The sequence below is a fragment of the Myotis yumanensis genome, unplaced genomic scaffold (assembly GCF_028538775.1).
Source record: "Myotis yumanensis isolate MYYU_CA2020_CCGP unplaced genomic scaffold, mMyoYum1.0.hap1 SCAF_7, whole genome shotgun sequence".
NCBI classification, from domain to species: domain Eukaryota; kingdom Metazoa; phylum Chordata; class Mammalia; order Chiroptera; family Vespertilionidae; genus Myotis; species Myotis yumanensis.
Genome location: NW_027223758.1, coordinates 29,481,474 through 29,505,334, shown reverse-complemented (window position 1 = coordinate 29,505,334; position 23,861 = coordinate 29,481,474). Strand labels below are relative to the sequence as shown.

At 44.9% G+C, this 23,861-nt stretch overlaps 1 protein-coding gene and 1 pseudogene across 1 annotated transcript; one reads left to right on the top strand and one right to left on the bottom strand.

The window, feature by feature from the left end:
* Positions 1-3,757: 3,757 nt before the first annotated feature.
* Positions 3,758-4,615, bottom strand: LOC139014367 (14-3-3 protein eta-like; annotated as a pseudogene).
* Positions 4,616-12,869: 8,254 nt separating this feature from the next.
* On the top strand, positions 12,870-13,418 carry PRND (prion like protein doppel). The gene has a single exon (XM_070421448.1). The coding sequence runs from the start codon at positions 12,870-12,872 to the stop codon at positions 13,416-13,418; it is 549 nt and encodes a 182-aa protein (XP_070277549.1).
* The last annotated feature ends 10,443 nt before the right edge of the window (positions 13,419-23,861 follow it).

Genomic DNA, 23,861 nt, shown 5'->3' with positions numbered 1-23,861 from the left:
GCCTCTTCTGTGGAGTTCGCAGTTATAGTCACTAGAGTATGGCCCACCTGCTGCTGGAGCCCCAGGCTGGAGGCCACCAGGGTGCTTGGGCCAGGGCCATTTCTCCCTAACTGTCCTGGCAGATCTGCCCCTTCCTCCCCCTTCCCCCCCCCCTCCCCCCGTGAAAACTAACAATAAGCAAACAGTCATCATCTTAAATTTTGTATTGGGCAAAGATATCAATTTCAGTAACTACAACCCTTAATACCCTTACATGACCCCATGGCTTCAGAAAAACTTACAGGACCCCATTTTCATTGCCTTCCTTGCTGATTATACCATCTCTCTCAGTTCATTAGGGGGGCCATAACAAAGTTCCACGGAGTGGGTGGCTTAAACAACATGTATTTTCTCACCATTCTGGAGGCTGGAAGTCTGAGATCAAGGTGTCAGTGAGATTGGTGTCTTCTGAGGCCTCTCTCCTGGACTTGTGGATGGCCGTCTTCTTCCCTGTGTCTTCACATGATCTTCCCCCCCCTCTGTGTCTTATGTCCTAATCTTTTCATAAGAACATCACCCATCATAGTGGGTTAAGGCCCACCTTAACAGCCTCATTTTAACTTTAACTCATTAAAGGTCCTATCACCAAATAGTCATTTGAGGTATTGGGGACTGGACTTCAACATAGGAATTGTGTGGGAACGCAATTCAGCCCATAATACCATCTTTCTAGGAATGGTGTGGCAGTGTCACTCTCAACCAAGTTCAAAGGTATCCCCAGGACTGTGAGTGCCTTGTGGGGGCCCCATATTCACACACACTGCCAGGATTCTCCTAATAAAAATGCCATCTGGATTATTCTGTGTCCTCAACAGACTGGACTACTGCCCATCATCACTCCAATTAGGATTGTCAAGGGTGCCTACTCAGTGCCCATTGTGGAACAAACAGAAATGCTTCATTCTGGGTCCAGCACCTGAAATCCAGCCATCACTCCCATACCTGGCAGAAAATGAAGAGTTTCATGAGCAAATGTGTTTATTTTGGCTCCTACTAAGGAGGATCTAAAACCCTAAGCCAGATAATTTGCCTCCTACACACAAATACTCTGCAAACACACCTGGCATTTGAGTTTTACTGATTGAGTTAATTAACATAAAACTGAGTGTTAGCTTTAATTCCGTGGGTGCTATCATGCTGCCAAATTCCGAATGCTAGGCATGCCCATCACCCTGCTCAGTAGCTGCCCACACATGGAATGTGTCCACTCAGGTTTCTCTATGGCCTTGGCTCACCTTCCAAAGTTGCCAACTCTAAGATATAGGGAGAGCCTCACAGATTCCAGGCCCTCCCAGCTGTGTGCCAGGTGGCCTTGTCCGTGGTGGAAACTCACAGACCAGAGAACCCAATGAGGAAGGAGATTTCTTTTTCTAGCCAATGCCCATTTCCCCTGTTCCCTTGCATGTCTCTGAATCTCCTTTTATCCCACCCTCTGATGAATGAAGAAAAGAATGAATAAATAGTTACATGCTCAGCCAAGCCCAGATCCCCACCACACCCCCATAAAGTCTGTCAGAGATCATTCTTAGCTTTGAGGATTTTAGGAGCAAGATTTTTTTCTCCCACCCATAGAAGAGGCCCGCTGTGACTCTGCTACACATCTAATACCCACCAGCTTTGGCTGCTACCTTCCCCAGAACATGCTAGGAAATGAGCTCAATGAATAAATCAGGACAGGCTGTTTGGCTCTGTTCATCCAAGTTATGGAAAATGCCCACAGAAAACCACCATCTTACTTTTGGCATAATCACATGAAGAATAATTGAACAACAGAAACAATGTCTTATTCAGTCTCTCCTAGTGTGTGATAAAACCACAACATCAAATGGAAGAGCATATGTGTCCTTCAGGGTGAAGAGTGTAGGCTACACAATAGTATTCAACCATAAAGGGGCTGGATGAAATTCTGATCCAGGCTACAACATGGATGGACTTTACAAATGTGATGCTGAATGAAATAAACCAGACACAAAGAGGTAAATATTGTATGATTCACTTTATTTTTTTTAATGTATTTTATTGATTTTTTACAGAGAGGAAAGGAGAGGAATAGAGAGTTAGAAACATCAATGAAAGAGAAACACTAATCAGCTGCCTCCTACACACCCCCTATTGGGGATGTGCCCGCAACGAAGGTACATGCCCTTGACCAGAATCGAACCTGGGACCCTTCAGTTCACAGGCTGACGCTCTATCCACTGAGCCAAACTGGTTAGGGCATATATGATTCACTTTAAATGAAATATCCAGATTAGGTAAATCCAGACAGAAAGTAGATTCATGGTTGCCAGAAGTTGGGGAGAGGTGTGGGAACAATTGGCTGCTAATGGGTATGGGGTTTCTTTCTGGTGTGGTAAAGATATTTTGTAATCAATGAACAACTTTGTGAATGTGCTACTATCACTGAGTTGTAAACTTTGAAATGGTGAATCTCATGACATGTGAATTATATCTCAGTGAAGCTTTTTTTTTAAGTGTAGAACTACCTACCTAATAATAGAAATGATGAGAGTGTAGGGGGAGGTTTAGGTATTGTTTGAGATTTAATTTGTTATAAGAACATTTCTGCCCACTTGTTTTTGTCACAGGTTTTCCAGGAAAATGTACATAAGCACTAATAGCGTCAGGTCAGCCGTGTTTGTGAACACTTGGCCCAAAGGCTTTCCTGGCCACATCGTCTATGAAAGCTGAAAAATGTAATGTGACACTCTTGGCCTTTACAAAGGTGACCACAGCAATACTGCTTAGCCACAGACTCATTGGGTTTAAAACCTGCTTGCCTGTTCTGTGATCTGTTATACTAGAAGACCAACTGGTATCAAGAGCTGATGGAATTTTAACTAGGCAAAAATACCTGTTACCCATATGTGGCAGAAATTCAGCCCCTTAACTCACATTAAATACCAAAGGTTCCTCAACAAAAGCTATGGATCTTTGATAAATGAATGAATGAATGAATGAATGAATGAACGTCCTGGCAAATTGCTTTGTGACAAGCCTAGTGATCACCTTTTCTACTAGATTACAAGTTACTCATCATACAGACTAGTTCAACAACCCTCATCCACCTGGTGGAAACTTTACGCCTTGCCCAAAGAAGGCATTTCTCCTAATTTCTCAGTCTGTCCAGCAGAAGTAGCCACAGCTGTTCTTTCCCCACCTCACCGCCAAGTTATGCCGACCGGTAAGGACACACCCTTGCCTACTATGAGCTAAGTCTTTGGCAAGACTGGGGAGTGTGGATACCAGGTCTTGAAAAATGGAGGCCTTCACTTGAGCCTTAGCATCTGAACTGCCCATATTACATCTCTGTCTGACTCACCTTGACCTGCTTGCCCTGTTCAGAGACCTTGCTGGATCCTCGGAGAACTGGATGCCCCATCTGAATCACACATGTGATGTTTTGGCTTTCCCTCCATTGGTTCTCCTTCCATCTGGTTTTCCCTCAGGTGTGTATACCTGATCCTCCCTCCCTGTGTGTCATCTCACACCTATGTGTCACTTCCACTTGGGGTCAGGAGCTCAGAGTCGCTGGGATAGGGAGCAGATCTGAGTAGCTGTGCTGCCAATACCGATAAGATAGGTTTAGCGCTAGGTATCTAGTGATTGTGGCAAGGAAGAATCAGTGATGATGGGGGCTGGTGGGTGAAGGAAGAGCCAGGGACCCAAAGGCTCTTCAGTTGCTTTCTCCTGCTTCTTCATCCCGTGAGCCGGTCCCTCACAGGGTGGGGTTGTCTTGCAACCGCATGATGAGCGTTAGATCCTTTAGGAATCCTCGTTTAGTGTGCCCAGCTCGGCTATGGCATCCTGGAAGGCCTGTTTGGCTGAGGGGCAGGCCCGCTCCGGTGCATGCTGCACCTTGTAACATGAAGATGAGGACCAGGCCAGTCCGACTGGGTGCATCGGCTGCCCGTGCTCTTGGCTGATTTCAACAACGTCCTTGTAGGCCGCCTCACAAGCTTCGACCACCTGTTTTTCTTCTCCCCAGAAGCTACCTCTGCCGAGTAGCGGTGGGGATGGCCTCTCCTTTTCAGGTAAAATACGTGGAAATCACTGCAGCTCTCGAGGAGAGGCTTGTCCCCATTGCACACTGTTCCCCGCTCCTCCTCAGTCCTCTCCCAGTAAGTAACCTTTCTCCAACTTCTCTCCATTCCCATTGGCCGTGGTGTTCAGCTCAATGCTGCTGCTGGCCGTCCAGGAGGATCGCCTGGCGCCAACCACATTCCTGTGGGCCACGGAGAGGTTTCCATCTTCAAGCAGAGAGGTTCCTTGAGCTCTGTCGCTGCCTTCATGGAGGAGGCCATGTCGTAGCGCTGCGCCTGCTTGGCCAGCCGCGCCCGCTGCAGCTGCTGCTCCAGGTCCCCTTGCCGCCCGCTGGTGGCTGGGCCTCGCCTCGCGCCCCACCCCGCTCTCTGGCTCGTTCCGTTCCGGGTCCCCGGTCCCCGCGGGCCGCTCCCGGGTGGCGGATGGCGGAGGAGGCCGCCGCCGCGCACGCGCACTGGCTTCCCGGCCGCCCGAGGCTCAGGCTGCAGGCGCGCCGCCGCCCACTCCTCTCGCTGGCTCGCCCCGCAGACATCGCCCCGGGCTCAGCATAATGTTTTTAAGTATATAAAATAAATAGCGGTTACGCAGGAAAGCAAATGCTAAAATATAGTTATCAAAACAGCTTTACACCGATTAAATATTTTTAAACGCACTAAGTAAGATATGGTGGACTTACTACCTAATATTTGCATAATGATAAGTGTAAGGGATTTCACCTGGGGTAGGGATGTCCAGCTTGTCCTGGTTTGCCCACTACGTTCCCATCTGAGCACTGAAAATCCTGTGTCTGGAATCCCCCTCATTCCTTGGCAAACTGGGCTGCTAGCCACATGCCCGTAACGTGACAAAAACATCTGTGATCCTAGTGGGTGATGCTCACAGGCACAGCTAATGCTGCGGCCACTCTTCGTGAAGCAAAGGCTATATTTCCGGCGGAGGTTAATGGAAATAAAGATGTGATTTTTTTTTTCCTATCCAAGTCCATGTATCTCCCAAATTCTATCCATGGGTAGCCCCCTTCCAGGTTAAGAATCCCTGCAATTCGGGGGACAAAGTTAGGCCTAATCTCCTCTCATCTTTATCATTTGTTCTTAGCTTTATTATAACTTAGCACATTATTGTCATTGTTTATTTAAAAATTAAAACAAGTCTTGCCCTGGCTGGGTGACTCAGTTGGTTGGAGCATCATCCCATACACCAAAATGTTTTTGGGTTTGATTCCAGGATTCCAGTCAGAGCCCATACCAGAGGCAATCCATTGCTGATTCTCTCTCACATCTCTCTCTCTCTCTCTCTCTCTCTCTCTCTCAATCACTCAAGTAATCACTAAACATATCCTCGTTGAGAATTTTTTTTAAAATTAAAAGAAGTCTTCAACACAAAGGGGCCAGCACACAGTAGGTGTGTGGGGAGCACTGGCATGCTCTCACACAGCTGAATCTAAGTTGGCTGAACAACTTTGGGGAGCTGTTTAGCAGTTTCTACTAAAGCTAAGCAGTCACCTATCCACTGACCCAGCAATTCCACTCCTAAAGATTTGCCCAACAGAAATGAGAGTTTACATTCACCACGAGTTGTACATAAGAATTTTCATAGCAACTATATTCATAACAGCCTCAAAAGGGAAACAACCCAAAGGTTCATCAAGTGATGAATTGATAAATAAATGTGGTCTCTTTGTACAGGAATGAGAACTGAAAAAATAACATCTCCAGGCAACAATATTGATGAATCTCACAAACATAATGATGAACAAAAGAAGCCAGCCACAAAAGAGCACATATTGCATGATTCTGTTTGTATAAAATACAAAAGCAGAATGGCCCGGGCATTAGAAGTCAGAACAGTAGGTATCCTTCAGGTGGGTGGGGATCAGGCATGAGGATTTGAATATTCTGCTGGCTACACAAGGTTGTTCAGTTTGTGAAAATGTATTGAACTGTGCATGTAAAAGTGCACTTTTTTGTGCATGTTAGTTATCTATATATATAAAAGCCCAAGTGACCATTATGACCGAATGACCAGAAGGACCAGACGACCGACTGGTAGCTATGACTTGCACTGACCCAGACCTTGCTGCTGGGGCCCTGGTAGTCCCAAATTTGGTACACCCGCACCCCAGACCCAGACAGGAGGGAGGAGGGAGCCCGATTCCTCACAGAATTGGCCACTGGTTAGCTTGCTCCTGGGGCCAACCTCCTGTAATCCCTCCCCCCAGTCTGCCGCCCCCCTCCCCATCAGTCCCAATGCAGGGAGGGGCAACCAACCAACCTCCCATTGTCTCTCCCCTCAGCCAGCCAATATCCCTCAGTCCCTCCCCGCCACAGGCCAGACCCCCCAATTGACCCCAATTGTCAGCCAGGCCGAGGGACCCCACCCATACACAAATTCAAGCACCAGGCCTCTAGTATTTCAATAAAAGCCTTTCTTTAAAATGTTGGGTCCCCCTTTCCCATCAGCTGCCAGATCTCATTCCTGCAGCCATCGATATCAAGAAGTGACCTCACCCTGCATTTTCCAGTTTGGTTGGCTCTGGGACTTGTTCACCACTTTCCACATTGACTGTGACCCATCTTGATGATTCTTGGCACTGGGCAAGGTGGTGGGCAAACAGGTGCAAATGAAACACAGTCCTTCAGCTTCTGTGAGCTCAGTTGGGCATGTGAACAGTATGTGTCAAATGCTGTGGAGTCCAAAGAGAAGTGTGGACATGCTGTAGAGGACAGTGGCATTTAAGATTTACACAAAGCAATAATCAAACTTCTCAGACTATGAAAGCTGAACGTGGCCATATTCTATGACCCAGCAAGGCTACCTATCAGAGAACACATCCAGCAGAAAGGCGATTATATGTCCACCGAAGGGCATGTGCAAGAAAGTTCACAGCAACACTGTTTGTGCCAGAAATCACCCTAATGCTCACCAACAAGGGGATGGAGATGTTAGTAGTCTCACAAGGAATGAACAATCTACAACTACACACAATGTGGGGATACCTCACAGATGTCATTTGAGCAAGACAGACACAAAAGATTATGTTCTAAATAACTCCATTTATATGAAGTACAAAAACAGGCGAAACTAACCTATGGTGGGAGGAGTCGGGACAGTATAGGGGAGGGGACAATGACCCAATGGGGATATACAAAGCCTTTGGGGATGCTGTCATGTTCAGTTTCTTAATCTGGGTGTAGGTTACATGGGTGAGTTCAGTTTGTAAAAATACATAATGCCGTACAATTAGGATATGTATAGCTTTCTGTGAGAAAAAAAATTAAGTATGGCTGTTTGGACAGCTACACAGCTTTCTAATAAGTATTATTTTCCAAAACACATTTCAATTATTTCTCTACCGTTAGACCAGGAGCTCCATTAGCTGCCTTATCCATCTCTATGCTCTGCCTTCCTTGGCACAACATGGTCCCAAACACATAACAGACTCTTGATAAATCTTCAAAACGCCAAGATATGGTGGGTGATCTTCCCACACACTAACCCTGCTGGGTACAGTTTGACACTGTGTCTTAACAATCACTATATCTATTTATAAATGTTCTCCAAAGGTCCGAGCTCTAATCAAACTAGGAATGGAATAATAATGACCCTCTCGTGCATTCTAGAACTCAGCCTCTCCCTGTTGCTTTTTTGGTTGATCCACATAATTTCCTATTATTTTTCCATTTGTGCAAAATATATTATAGTCCTTTGCATCATGGAGCACCCAGCCCTGTGGAAGCAATCCCATTTTTCCTGTTTTCATAAACATGACCAAGATTAAATTATATTCTTAGCCCTAGCTGGTTTGCTCAGTGGTTAGAGTGTCAGCCCACAGACTGAACAGCCATGGGTTCGATTCCAATCAAGGGCACGTACCTCAGTTGCAGGCTCAATCCCCAGCCCCAGTCAGGATGCATGTGGGAGACAACCAATCAGTGTCTCTCTCTCACATCAATATTTCTCTCTCTGTCTCTTCCCCTTACTTCCACTCTCTCTAAATCTCAATGGTAAATATATCCTCGGGTGAGTATTAACAAAGATAAATAAATTATATATTCCTAATATAATTGTTGGTGCCAGAAGACACAATTCAAAGTGTCTCTCAGCTCAGTTAAAGAGACTAATGTTCTCACACTAATTCCTTGGCTGTTTGTTCTTCTTTGCAGGGCAGATTGGAGCAGTTCTGTACTCTCTGCATCTGCTTAATAGCTTTCTTGCCTCGTTTGCAGCTTCCAGAGCTCCTCCCTTCTTCTGAACATTTTCTGTCGTCCTCACTCCTCTGTGCCTCCGAAAACAGCTCTTTGTTCCCCCACAAGAAGAATCTGCAGCCTCATCAGCTCTAAACCAACCTCCCACTGTGCTCTGGGCAAAGTCCTGCTCGGAAAGGGATGGAAAGAAAGGGATGGAGGCAGCTGGGAGGTGATGGTACCAGATGGGGACAGACAGGGTGAACAGTACACACAGTTTAGAACAGGGCAATGGGCCTGCACGGACAGCCTGCCTGGCTGGGTGGCCTTGGGCCTATCTGGGTCCCATGACCTCACACAGTGTGAAAGCTGGACTGGAGGATTCTGAGTCCTTTCCAGTTCTGAACACCCCAAACCCTAATTATGACCCTAAACACCTACACAATGAACAAAATTGTACTGACACTTGTCTCTGGAGAGTGAAATATTGAGATCTTTTTTCTTTTACTTCTGAATTTTGCAAATAGATTATACTAAGTTTGCACTGCTGTGTTTGTGTTCAGGAGACCAAATATCTAGGATTCTAGATCAGTGGTTTTCAACCTTCTGGCCCTTTAAATACAGTTCCTCATGTTGTGACCCAACCATAAAATTATTTTCGTTGCTACTTCATAACTGTAATGTTGCTACTGTTATGAATCATAATGTAAATGTCTGATATGCAGGATGGTCTTAGGCGACCCCTGTGAGAGGGTCGTTCGACCGCCTAAGAAGGGGTTGAGACCCACGGGTTGAGAACCGCTGTTCTAGATAAAAATGGTAAAGTGGTATGTTTTCTTGAAGAGAGAAATGAAATAAAATTTAAAAAGAAAAGGCAAAGGAGAAAGGAAGGTCCAACTGGAGGCCCCAACTCCAATTGGAGCACAGAAGCTCTGCAAGGGCAGCGTTTGCTGGGGGGTTTCCTACCTCAAGGGCAAAAAGTCTTTGTAAACTCTCCTAGCGCCATCTGCTGGTCGATTTAGAATTAATCGCTTAATTTGGTTTGCAAAAGGGCTTTGAAGCGAATCTAGAGAATAGATGGAGTCACGTTCAGGCTGAAGATCATCTTTTATTTACAGGCAAATCAGGCTCCATGCACACATCCGCAATTCACTTTTTATTTCAAGTTGCAATAATGATCATAACAGGGACACCTGAACAAGATCCTTCGTATAAGGAGTGGTAATAGCTACCTATGCAGTCCCTTATGCATGGAGTGACTGATTCCCCAGCTCCTCTCCCGGCTACACTGGGCATCATGTATAGACAGAGACACTCTGAAGAAACCCGCTCTCAGCGCCCTCCATCTTTAAACTGTGTTTGTTTCATTGCCACCTATCTCTCTCTGTTCCCTGGGTTGTCACAGATCTTCAACTCATTGGCGTTTGGACTAATTCAGTGGTTCAAGCTTCCCCCCGTGACCCCAGCAGCCCAAAGTGCAGGCACGTCCTCTGATTTGGCCTTCCACCCACCATTAGTCTTGTTTCACCCGCTACCCAATGCCAGCCCGGCCCCTCACTCCCTGTGGGTTCTAGCTGAACACTCGCCCTCTTCCTGACCTGCCCCTTCCCACAAAGGGCACCCGTTCGTTCTGACTGGTCCAGAGGTGCAGGACAGTATGCATATCCAGCAAGGCCTGTTGAATCCATCCTCTGTTGTAGATACTGATGGGAAAGCATTTTCCTTCTAACGCTTTCCTTTCCATTCTAAAGGGCACCTCTAAAAATACCAGTCTTAAAAATAGCCACAACTGGACAGACGCATCCATCCATCTGTCCAGCTGCGACGTCCTCATGTAATGAGAAATATATGTTTCATCTTTGTCCTCAGTTCCTGGCACAAAGCTTCTACAATTGTCTAACTTCCTGAGTGGCGGGGGTGATAGGAAGGAGCAGCTTTTATAATAATACTTGGGGTTCGGAGAGCTTCCAGGTTGGTGAACTCCTCCACATGCTGAGAGGGTGATGCACCCCAAACTCTTTGGGGCACCTGTATTTGGAATGAGTCCAGCCCTTGCCCTCTACACCTCTTCACCTGGCTGTTTATCTGTATCCTTTATAATAAACTGGCAATAGTAGGTAAATAAATAAATACATAAATAAAATAAAAGGCAACTCTCAGGCAAGTTTTGCTGAACTTCATCAAGATCTTCCTGTGATGCCTATGAGTAGAAAGTGATGAGGAGCTCCATCCTACTCAAGACAAAGGAGCTCCCGGGACTCCCGATTGGTCCAGCAGGGAGGGGAGGCTGCCATATTTGGAGAGAAGCAAGATGCCACTCCCTCTCCAGCTCCTACTTAGCTGGGCAGGCCTGGCTGCCAAGAGGGTGTGCTCCAGGACAGTGTGGCCACCGCTCCAGAGGCACGCTCCCAGAGACAGTCCAAGGTAGGTGCGGAGGCAGAGTGTGTGCAGGATTCCATTTCTGTGGTTGGGGTTGCTCATTTCTAATCAGACTGCAAACCATGCAATGATTACTTGACTCCCATCTCCTGGGATGGGTCCCAAGTCAGGGGACACTCGTGAGAATGGTTAGTCATCCAGGTGCTGCATGTCTACGTTTCGGTGCTATAATAAAAGGCTATTGTAGGGTTGGCTGGTTGGGATTTTCTCTTGCTTTTAAGCCCTTGCCTAGAAAGACTAATTTCTTTCGCAAGATCTCTATGCTTTTATTTAATTTGATGTGCCTGTAATTGATGTTATTATTCTTACTTAAGATTTCTCTTCCCAAGGAGTAAGGGCTATGACATGGGGTGTGGCCCCTGTTTGGGAGGTTAATGAGTGTTTTTGGAGAAAGCTGCTCTGAGCTCACTGTGTTCAGGGGGCAATGAGGGGTGGGGTGCTGGGCCTGGGTGCGTAGGCTGCTGTGGGCACATTCATGTCCACCCTGGGGCAGAAGCCAGGTGATGCCTGCATGTTAAGAAATGTTAGCAGAGGCCTCTTTGCAGATGCCCTGAGGAGGCTAGAAAAACACTTGGGTTGATTTTCCCTATTTTTCTACATAAGGATCAATGTCTCACTAGATTTGAATGTTTTAACAGAGGTGTACTGTTAGGAATACTGCAAGGGGATGGTGGAGGGTGTGTTAGGAGCTAAGCAAGGTAACTTTCCAACCTCCTCCAGCTCTGGCACTTACGGACTTACAATAAGCCTTATCTAGGAGACAGCCTAAGCACGCTCCGCTGTAATAACTTCCCGTGCCCCTGCTCCCCATGGACAAAGGTCCAGGTGTTGGAATGCCCTGGACCTTTGTCCATGGTTGACCTTGGAAGGTGGATTTCCACAATAACTATTGTAGTTTCAGGAGCCAGATGCCACAGACTCTCGGATTGTGGGGCTGGAAGGAAGGGGCATTCCATGATGTCATCAGCAGCCCTCCAGATACCCTAGGGTCACCTCAGTGCTCCCCTAGCCCTCCTCTCCTCCCCATCATCTCATTTCCTCTGAAATGCCCCCCAAGCTCCTTGCTCAGCTTAGAGCCCATTGGGTTGGTCTTCATGCCCAGTTAGTCAAAAGCACAATATCTGAGCACCAGCCCCTCCGGCAGCCCAGGAGGGCAGTGGGCATGGTGGGAACAGTGTCAGAGCTGCGTTCAAACCTGCCTCCTGCCACTGTGCGGCCTTGGCAAATTACCTAATTTCTCTAGTTCCCGGTACTACTTTTATAAAATTGGGATCATATTATACCTTTCCCATGTGCAAAGTAAGTTAGACAATGTCAGAGGCTGACACACAGTAAGTGTGGAAGAAGCTAGCTGGGAGAGGCGGATGGGGTCACACTGTACCCAGAGATGAAAAATGAAAGGATTACTCCTGGCCATAGAGAGAGGCACGGTCCCCGTACACTCCCCCCCCCCCCTCTCTCCCCACACTCATCTCCTCGCTCTCTCTCATTGCCTTAAAGGTCTTTGGGATCAGCAGCCAGTGACTTAGAATAGACGGCAGAAAGTGCCCAAGCCAGTGCCAGCTCAGAGCAATACAGAATAAAGAGGGACAATAAAAAACACAGCCTATATAAGAGTGTCAGCCATAAAATAACAATAATAACAACAACAACACAGCCTTTGCATTATGTAAGCTGCTCTGATTGGCAGGGTATAGATTCATTTTATGTGTTAACATTGGTTAACAAAGTGTGGGTTTTTTTTTTTTTAATACAGTCTATGCCCAGAAGCCTCTGATTCCAGCTCTTCTACTGTCTGCCTCCCAGGGGCCCCCTGATTTGAAGAACTTTGCAGCACCAAAGACAACCTGTATGTTTTAAGTCAGCACTCACTCGCTTTCCCATGCTCATTCAAAGGCTGTGTAATTGCCAGTTGCAGCTTCTTATCTGTCTGAGAAAGCCAGGGTCACCGCCCTGAATGGATCTAGTTCCAGGCAGACGCAAAACACTTGGGACGGGCCTAACCCCGTGCAGCCCGAGCGTGGGAAAACAATTATGCTTCAGGCCAAATGTAGAGGCAAGGGTGTCACTCGTTTAAAGTCTCCACGCGGGAGGGGGGAGGGGGCCGGGAACCACGCTGGAGACCTGACCGCCCCATCCTTTGCTGTTGCAGATTCTGGCACCATGAGGAAGCAACTGGGTGGGTGCTGCCTGGCCATTGTCTGCGTCCTGCTCTTCAGCCAGCTCGCCGCAGTGCAGGCGAGAGGCATAAAGCACCGAATCAAGTGGAACCGCAAGGCGGCCGCCCAGCCCAGTAGCTCCCAGGTCACGGAGGCCCAGAGGGTGGAGATGCAGCTGCGCCCCGGGGCCTTCATCAAGCACGGCCGCAAGCTGGATATCGACTTCGGAGCCGAGGCCAACAGGTACTACGAGGCCAACTACTGGCAGTTCCCCGACGAGATCCACTACAACGGCTGCTCCGAGGCCAACGTGACCCGGGAGAAGTTCGTCAGCGGCTGCATCAACGCCACCCAGGCTGCGAACCAGGAGGAGCTGTCCCAGGAGAGACCGGACAACAGGCTTCACCGGCGCATCCTGTGGCGGCTGGTCCGGGAGCTCTGCTCCGTCAAGCACTGCGATTTCTGGTTGGAAAACGGAGCGGGTCTCTGGGTCACCGTGAACCGGCCCGTGATGCCCTGCCTGCTGGTTTCCATTTGGTTCATTGTGAAATAAGCCTGCGGGCAGGCGGGCAGCCGCAGCGATGAGCTAAGCGGGCGAGCCAACCACAGAGTCATCCCAATTCTCTGCCCCGGTCTCCACCCCCTGTTCTGAAGGTACCAGAGAGCAGTGATTCCTCCGCGCTTCCATAGCCTCTCCCGTGTCCACCCGGGTATCCGCTTGAATGTGATGGTTCGGGTCTCCACCCCCTGCAGGCCGTCCCGAGGGCGCGCGTTCGGCGCTGCATCCTCAGCTCCCGGCGGAGTGCCTGGCACACCGTATTACACCATAGATGTTTGGTGAGCTGGTGAAAGAACGCACCAGGGACTGTGCCAAGCACTTCGCAATACTTCCCAGCAATTCTCAGAGGTAGGCGTTATTCCCACAGCATAGAGGAAACTGAGGCTTTGAGAGGTAGGACCAGACTTCAACCCTGGCTTGCCTAACCCAGACTGCCTACTCTGGGCTCTGGGCTCTGGGCACTCCCAGGGCTGTCCTGTGATCCCTGGTGGCCCTCAAGGCCACATCCAAATGTATCTCTGATGAAACGGGAGATGCCAGTTTTAGAAATATGAGAAGACCACAGCTGATGGTCATGTAGTTTGATACCTTTCTTCCATGGAGGTCTCATTTAATTCTTCTAATTATACTAAAATGTAACAAAGGGATTAAACTAAAATAGAAATAAAACTAGACATAAGCCCAGAGATTATCTTGTAAGGAAATATTGCCAAGCCCGTGATATTCCCAGAGCAGACTAGAGCCACGGCAGGATCTGTCTGTCACATGAAGATTTTTTTTTTCCCACAAGAAGAATCAATGTTTGCTGTTCCCATCTCTGAAACAGACCATGTATTTAAGAAAATATTTTTTAAGTAACATACTTGCTTTCTAATACTCTCCTGACTCTGTGCATGGTTTTAGGGACATGTGTAGGAGCATCTTTAAGTATCCTTCCTTTACCCAGGGACTCCACACAATCTCTAGCAGTATTTTTACCACCACTTTGGGGACAGGCCATCATTTTTGTGAACCACTGATCACTACGGAAAAATAATTCCTCCTCGCCAAAAAGGTTAAAAATAAACTTAAGGAAGACCTAATAAAGAATCCATCCATGCTGTACAGCATAGGGAATATAGTCAATAATATTGCAATAACTTTTACAGGGCCCAGTGGGCACTTGAAATATCAGGGGGCCACTTTGTCAAGTATATGATTGTCTAACCACTATACTATACACCTGACATTAATACAAAATAACATTGAATGCAAACTGTAATTGAAAAATAAAATTAAAAATAATTAACCCATGCCATAAGCAAGAATAGACCCATCACTTCTGATCTGTTTATTAGTTAAAATATATATTATAAAATGTCATTTGTTAATTTTAGCTTAAAGTACATATTTTAAAATATGAATACAGCATAAATGAAAATAATGAATCAAAAGCTCTAAGAGGCCCTCTGGGGTGCTCTCAGAGATCCCCCCCCCCCTCCCCCGGGAGTTGTTGAACCATATTTGGAGATAACAGCTGCTGAATATTATCAATTCTCCTATAAAAAGAGTCCGTAAGAGAAAAAAAAAAGTGCATTATCAGACCGTTTATATGAAGTCTTTTAGGGCATGAATGTTGATAAGGGTACCTCTTGTTCTGAGCCCCCACTGTTATCTGTGTTCTTCTCAAGGATACATTTGGAAGCTTTTAACATAGAAACGGGGTGGAGGACTTGGGGGCGGGGCATCTCAGGGGAGCAGCCTGCCCCTGGGAGATGCCCACCCTGCACCGAAACAGCAGAGCCCCCCCCCCCCCCAAAGAAAAGGTGGTTTTGGTTCTCACTCTGCCAGCACCTCGCTCACCACCGCTTCCAGTGCCCTCTTGAATCCTTTCACAAAGTAAAGTACTGACCACATATTTCTTACATGTCAATTCTTATTTTCTAAATAATAACAATCCCGACAGAAAGAACAATTACTTAGAAACTGATGTTGAAATTTCAGGTCCAGGTTCTGCTGAGTTTAATTACAAGGGCACACACAGCCACATAAGCAAAATGACTTCATTTCTGATCTGAAAACACTTAGTCCATATGTAGCACATTTTCTAAAATTGCTGTCATTTCTCATTTCTTTAATAGTTCCAGAACTCAGATTTAAGCGGAGCGTGAAATGAATTTGTACATGGTGACTCAGATGCACACTTTATTTATGGAGCTTTTAATCAAAACTGTATGTACTTGAGCATCCCTGCTCATGTTTATGAATTATGAGGTCAAGCCAAGGCTATGTGAGTCTGGTTCTTCATTTTAGCAAAGGACTGCCAAGTGCCTACTATGCGCAAGACACTGTGAGAAGCTTCTGAATTATTCTTGAGAGTCCTTTGAAATGTGAATAATTTCACCATTGCTTTCTTGTTCCTTCTTAGTGTTGACTTTTTAAAAAAAAACATTTATTGTGACATGAAAATTACAGCAGAAATTTAAATAGAACATTGCTCACAATCCTAGCATCTGATTAAGTCAGTGTTTTCCTTTTTTCCTATAACCTCCTAGCCCTTACCATTTGCATATACAAATGTACATATGTGCAATAATAATATAGGTCAGCATTTATATTCTAAATTTTCCCTCAACTTTTTTTTTCATTTTTTCCTAAGATTTTTTGTTCTTGCCTCCCCCTCTACTTTCCCTAACCCCCTCCCCTTTCTGCCTGAGATGACGCCTGCACTTTCATTGTGCTCAGATATATGAGAGAGTTTTTTGTTTGATTAAGTCTTTAAAAATACTATAATCATACAGATCACATTTATTTCCCTGCAATTCACCTCTGTGACTTAACACTGCATCAAGAACCTCTCTCCAGTTCAACAGCTAGCTAGTTAGCTAACTCATCCTTTTACATTGCTGTGTAATATTCCACAGTACGGATGGACGCTGGTTAATTTAATCATTTCCTTGTTGATGGACCTTCAGGTTGTTTCCAGTTTTTTACCGCTGAAAACAATAAACATCTTTATATGTACAACTTTGCAATCTGTTACTTTTATTTCTGTGGAATAGATTTGTACAGGCAGAATTTCTGGAACAAAACTGTGAGTAATTTAAATTTTTCTCCGCGTGACTAGATAATGTTCACATGGGAGGAGCAATTCCCATTGCCACCTGCAGCGTGTATGGTGTTAACTTGTAGGAGTTTCTATGTCCTTTAAGTGTGAGAAGCTGACTTTTCTACAAGCGCTGCTTAAGCATCTTCTCCCCTTTGCAGATGACACACCTAATGGTTCCCACGTGATTTCTGACCATGGACCATTTGAAAGTCCTAAAACTGTGAGCAATTCCCATTCTAAATTTGGTCCTTGGCCCAAAACATCTGGATGAGAACCCTGGAAAGCAGGCAGTGTGTGTGCAAGCTTCCTGCTCACAGAGTGGTATGTTTGCATGACTCCATACTCTCAAATGGCAAGACAAGGCATAAAGTTTGTTGTTTCCTTAATAAATCTCCAGTAAAATTACACAAGCAAGTATTTGCCAGTGAGAATGTCCTCTTAGGTCATAAAGATCTAAAGGAGCAGGCATCAAGCACACTTGGTTAAAGTACCCCCCGATGTGCCGGAAACCAATTCCAGCATGTCATAATTTTAAGAGTTTCATCAAAAGGTTGATGAGACTTGGGGACTCAACAGGGTTGAGTCACACACATAGTCACCTATTGGGAATGGCTAAAGGCATTTCCCCAAACCTGAATAGGAAATTGATTGTAGCTGCCAGACAGTTAAAGGGCATCTTAATCTACATGTTATTGCCTCCTACTGGCCAAACACCTGAACAGCCGTAGGCTAATTCCCCCATTCTGACAATGTTTCTGTATACCCTTTGAAGTGTATATTTCTGCCTCGCCTCAGGACAAGATGTGTTAATAAAAAGCATGGGGTCCTGGGGACAGGGAGAACCTAAGACCTTAGACTTAAGATCTTGGATCTTAGCTCCTTTAGCTAAGCTCCTCTGACCCCCAACGCCTTTCAAAATTATATTTCATCTCCAGATTCCTTATTAGTCTCTGGATTCCTATTAAATCTACGCACAGCCCCTTCTCCAGATTCCTGAACCCTTCTTGATGCTGGGACAAGAATCCCAGCATACTGATGCCCCTGAACAGCATCTCTCCGGAGCCCCTTGCACCCCACCTTGCTTAGGATGTGCCCGGCAACATTTAGACACCCAGCCCTCTGGTCCTAGTGAGGTGTGTCCCAGGTAGTGGCCACTAATTGTCTTGAGATGCCCACACTACCTCAAGCTTTCTGGTAACAAGTGACTGACCTGGAGCAGTGGCCCATTGGGTCAGGGATCCCTGGCCCTACTTCAGACCTGCAGTTTAGTCACATCTTGAATCCCCACCCAACACGTTTTCTTCATGTGTTGTGTATGGTTGGACAGAGATGCCCTAAGATGCCCACGTGTTGCTGCATGGCACATTCCAGAGTCTGCCAGGGTATCAACTGAAATGCTGACAGCAGGGTCCATGTGCCCACATGCAGGCAGTGATAACACACTGGTGACACTACAGCTGGGCAAGTGATGGAGAAGACACATAAATATGGCATCATGACAAGTTTCAATTTCCCCAACTGAAAGCTCAGGCACTGCTCTGTTGAAGAGCAGACTTCTAGCAAACTCGGCTCATGCCAGCAGCTGTGTGTTTGCTCTGTCTGCCCCAAGACCATGCCAGCAGACACAACACATGTCTTGTTTTTCTCCTTTTCTCATTGCTGGTAGAAGACCTGGTCTCAGTTGGGTACCACGTTCCCTGGTGGAAGAGAAGGGAGTCAAACTCAGATGCCACTGGGAATGACGTGTACCTGCAAAACAGGAAAAAATCAGAAATTCCTTGAAGCCCAGCGGGCATGGCTCAGTGGTTGAGCATCAACCTATGAATCAGGAGGTCATGGTTTGATTCCCAGTCAGGGCATAGGTTTGAGTTGTAGGCTTGATCCCGTGTGGGGTGTGCAGGAGGCAGCCAATCAATGATTCTCTCTCATCATTGGTGTTTCTATCTCTCTCTCTCCCTCTCTTTCTGAAATAAATAAAAATATTTTTTTTTCTTTTTTTTTTTTTTCTTTTTCGCTTAAAGTATTACAAAGGGTATTACATAAGTGTCCTTTTTGCCCCCCCGCCCTTGACAAACCCCTACCCTCCCTTACCCCCCAGTGTCTTATGTCCATTAGTTATGCTTATATGCATGCATACAAGACCTTCGGTTGATCTCTTACTCCCCTCCCTCCTGCCCCCCAACTCTCTCTGGCCTTCCCACTGCAGTTTGACAATCAGTTTGAGGCAGCTCTGCCTCTGTATCTATTATTGTTCAAAAGTTTGTAATGGTCTTTATTATCCATGAATGAGTGAGATCATGTGGTATTTTTCCTTCATTGACTGGCTTGTTTCACTTAGCATAATGCTCTCCAGTTCCATCCATGATGTTGCAAATGGTAGGAGTTCCTTCTTTTTAACAGCAGCATAGTATTCCATCGTGTAGATGTACCACAGTTTTCTAATCCATTCATCTACTGATGGGCACTTAGGCTGTTTCCAGATCTTAGCTATGGTGAATTGTGCTGCTATGAACATCTGGGTGCATATATCCTTTCTGATTGGTGTTTCTGGTTTCTTGGGATATATTCCTAGAAGTGGGATCACAGGGTCAAATGGGAGTTCCATTTCCAATTTTTTGAGGAACCTCCATACTGCCTTCCATAGTGGCTGGACCAGTCTGCATTCCCACCAGCAGTGCACAAGTGTTCCTTTTTCTCCACATCCTCTCCAGCACTTGTCGTTTGTTGATTTGTTGATGATGGCCATTCTGACAGGTGTGAGATGGTACCTCATTGTTGTTTTGATTTGCATCTCTCGGATGATTAGTGACTTTGAGCATGTTTTCATATGTCTCTTGGCTTTCTGAATGTCCTCTTTTGAAAGGTGTCTATTTAGATCCTTTGCCCATTTTTTGATTGGATTGTTTATCTTCTTTTTGTTAAGTTGTATGAGTTCCCTATAAATTTTGGAGATTAAGCCCTTATCAGATATGACGTTGGCAAATATGTTTTCCCACGAGGTGGGTTTTCTTGTTGTTTTGTTGATGGTTTCTTTTGCTGTGCAGAAGCTTTTTATTTTGATGTAGTCCCATTTGTTCATTTTCTCTTTAGTTTCAACTGCCCTAGGAGCTGTATCAGTGAAGAAATTGTTTTGGCATATGTCTGAGATTTTGTTGCCTTTGTATTCTTCTAGAATTTTTATGGTTTCCTGTCGTACATTTAAGTCCTTTATCCATTTTGAGTTTATTCTTGTGTATGGTGTAAGTTGGTGGTCTAGTTTCATTTTCTTGCATATGTCTGTCCAATTTTCCCAACACCATTTATTGAAGAGACTATCTTGGCTCCATTGTATGTTCATTCCTCCTTTGTCAAAAATTAATTGAGCATATTGGTTCGGGCTAATTTCTGGACTCTCTATTCTATTCCACTGATCTATATGTCTGTTCTTGTGCCAGTACCAGGCAGTTTTGAGAACAGTGGCTTTGTAATACAGCTTGATATCTGGCATTGAGATCCCACCTACTTTGTTCTTTCTCAGGATCGTTGCAGCTATTCGGGGTCTTTTTTTATTCCAGATGAATTTTTGGAGAGTTCGTTCTAGATCTTTGAAGAAGGCCATTGGTATTTTAATGGGAAGTGCGTTGAATTTATAGATTGCTTTGGGTAGTATGGACATTTTAATGATGTTGATTCTACCAATCCAAGAACATGGTATGTTCTTCCATCTGTTTATGTCTTCCTCTATCTCTTTTTTCAACGTCCTGTAGTTTTCTGAGTAGAGGTCTTTAACCTCTTTAGTTAAGTTTATTCCTAGGTATCTTAATTTTTTTGGTGCGATGGTAAATGGGATTGTTTTTCTGATCTCCCTTTCTGAAAGTTCACTATTGGTGTATAGAAATGCCTCAGATTTCTTGGGGTTAATTTTGTATCCTGCTACATTGCCAAATTCATGTATTAAGTCTAGTAGCTTTTTGATGGAGTCTCTAGGGTTTTGTATGTATAATATCATGTCATCTGCAAATAAGGACAGTTTTACTTCCTCTTTTCCAATTTGGATGCCTTTTATTTCTTCTTCTTGCCTAATTGCAATGGCTAATACTTCCAGTACTATGTTGAACAGGAGTGGTGAGAGTGGGCATCCTTGTCTTGTTCCTGTTCTTAGGGGAAATGGTGTTAGTTTTTGTCCATTGAGTATGATGTTGGCTGTGGGCCTGTCATATATGGCTTTTATTATGTTGAGGTATGATCCTTCTATTCCCACCTTTCTGAGAGTTTTTATCAAAAATGGGTGTTGGATTTTGTCGAATGCTTTTTCTGCATCAATTGATATGACCATGTGGTTTTTTTCTTTCAATTTGTTTATGTGATGTATCACATTTATTGATTTACGGATGTTGTACCATCCTTGCATCTCTGGGATAAATCCTACTTGGTCATGGTGTATGATCCTTCTGATGTACTGCTGGATCCGATTTGCTAAGATTTTGTTGAGGATTTTGGCATCTATGTTCATGAGGGATATTGGCCTGTAATTCTCTTTCATTGTGATGTCTTTACCTGGTTTTGGTATTAGGGTGATGCTGGCTTCATAGAATGAGCTTGGAAGCGTTCCTTCCTCTTGAATTTTTTGTAGTAGTCTGAGGAGGGTAGGTTTTAGTTCTTCCTTGAATGTTTGGTAGAACTCCCCTGTGAAGCCGTCTGGCCCTGGGCTTTTGTTTGCTGGAAGCTTTCTGATGACTGCTTCAATTTCTTCCATAGTTATTGGCCTATTGAGGTTTTTAGATTCTTCCTGATTGAGTTTTGGAATGTTGTATTTTTCTAGGAATTTGTCCATTTCCTCCAGGTTGTCTAGTTTGTTGGAGTAGAGTTGCCCGTAGTATTGTTTAACAATCATTTGTATTTCTGTGGGGTCTGTTGTTATTTCGCCTCTATCATTTCTGATTTGGTTTATTTGGGACCTCTCTCTTTGCTTCTTGGTGAGCCTGGCTAGGGGTTTGTCAATCTTGTTTATCCTTTCAAAGAACCAGCTCTTGGTTTCATTGATTTTCTGTATTGTTTTTTTGGTCTCTATTTCATTGATTTCTGCTCTAATCTTTATTATCTCCTTCCTTCTGCTCACTCTGGGGTTTTCTTGTTGCTCTCTTTCTAATTCTTTGAGTTGTAGAGTTAGATGATTGACTAGCATTTTTTCTTGTTTTTTGAGATAGGCCTGTAGAGCTATAAACTTTCCTCTCAGGACTGCTTTCATTGTGTCCCAGAGGTTTTGGATTGTTGTGTTTTCATTGTCATTAGTGTCCAGGATGTTTTTAATTTCTTCTTTGATGTCATCGGTAACCCAATCAATATTTAATAACATGCTATTCAGCTTCCAAGTGTTTGAGTATTTTGGGTTGTTTTTATTGTAGTTTATTTCTAACATTATGCCATCGTGGTCTGCGAAGAAGCTTTTTATGATTTCAATCTTCTTGAATTTGTGGAGACTTTGCTTGTGACCCAATATGTGGTCTATTTTTGAATATGTCCCATGAGCACCTGAGAGGAATGTATATTCCGCAGCTGTGGGGTGAAGTGTTCTGAAGATGTCAATTAAGTCCATCTGATCTAGTGAGTCATTTAGGATTGCTGTTTCTTTGCTGAGTTTTTGTCTAGCGGATTTATCCAGTGATGTCAGTGGTGTATTAAAGTCCCCTACTATGATTGTATTGTTGTCGATCTCTCCCCTGATATCTTCCAGAAGTTTTCTTATGTATGTGGGTGCTCTTGCATTGGGTGCATATATGTTTACCAGGGTTATATCTTCTTGTTGTATTGATCCCTTTAGTATTATGAAGTGGCCTTCCTTATCTCTGGTTATGGCCTTCACTTTGAGATGTATTTTGTCAGATATAAGTATTGCTACCCCAGCTTTCTTTTCCTTTCCAGTTGCGTGAAAGATATTTTTCCATCCCTTCACTTTCAGTCTGTGTGAGTCCCTTCTAATGAGGTGGGTCTCTTGTAGACAGCAGATGTATGGGTCATGTTTTTTTATCCATTCAGCCACTCGATGTCTTTTGGTTGGAGCATTTAGTCCATTTACATTTAAAGTTATTATTGAAAGGTACTTGTTTGTAGCCATTTCTTTTTGTGTGTGTGTGTGTGGCTGTTTTCTTTCTGAGCTTGATATTTCTTCTTTTTACACCAGTCCCTTTAGCATTTCTTGCATGGCTGGCTTGGTGGTGATAAACTCCCTTAGCCCTTTTTTGTCTGTGAAGCTTCTTATTTCCCCTTCAATTTTGAATGATAGCCTTGCTGGATAGAGTATTCTTGGATTCAGTCCTTTGCTTTGCATCACTTTGTAGATTTCCGTCCATTCTTTTCTGGCCTGATGTGTTTCTGTTGAGAAATCATTTGATAATCTAATGGGAGATCCCTTGTATGTTACTTTCCGTCTCTCTCTTGCAGCCTGTAAGATTCTCTCTTTATCCTGAACATTTGCCATGGTAATTATGATGTGTCTTGGTGTGGGTCTTTTCGGGTTCACCTTGTTTGGGACTCTCTGGGCTTGTGTGACTTTTTTCTTCCCCACCTCAGGGAAGTTTTCTGATATTATTTCTTCGAATAGGTTTTCTAATCCATGTTCATCTTTCTGTTGTTCTGGCACCCCTATTATTCGTATGTTGTTTCGTTTCATGTTGTCCCAAAGCTCCCTTAGGCTCTCCTCCTGTCTTTTAATTTTTTTCTCCATTTGCCGTACAGTTTGAGTGTGTTTTGCTTCCTTGTCTTCTAATTCACTAATTCGGTCCTCCGCTTCTCCCAGTCTACTATTGATACTTTCAATGGAGTTTTTTATTGAAGCTATGTCACTCTTCATTTCTTCTTGGGACTTACTTAAGTTGTTGATTTTTTCATCTGTTTCTTCTAGCTTCTTGCATAAGTAGTTGAGTTTTTCATCTGTTTCTTCTTGCTTCTTGAACATCTGGTGCATGTACTCTAGGAACCTTATTCTGAATTCTTTTTCCGTCATGTTGCATATCTCTGTCTCACTTAGCTGCTTTTCTGGCGAGTCCTCCTTTTCTTTCCTTTGGGGGTTTCTTTGCCTACCCATGTTTGATCTCGCTGACATATGTAGATGTTGAGATGTTCAGTGGCTGCTCCCTGGGTGGCAGGGGCTCCTTGGGTTGTGGTTGCTGCTCAGACGGTTGCGGTAGCAGCTGCTTTCCAGTTGGCAGCAGCTCCTCTGGTGGGTGTTGTTCACAGCTGTGTTGGCTCTTCTGGCTGGTGGGGGGAGGCTTCACGTACAGCTGCTGTTCCACAGACAGAGGGTGTGGTCATCAGGAGGCTGTGGTGATCAGGAGGCTGCGGTGATCAGGGGGCTGCTGTTGCTTGGATCT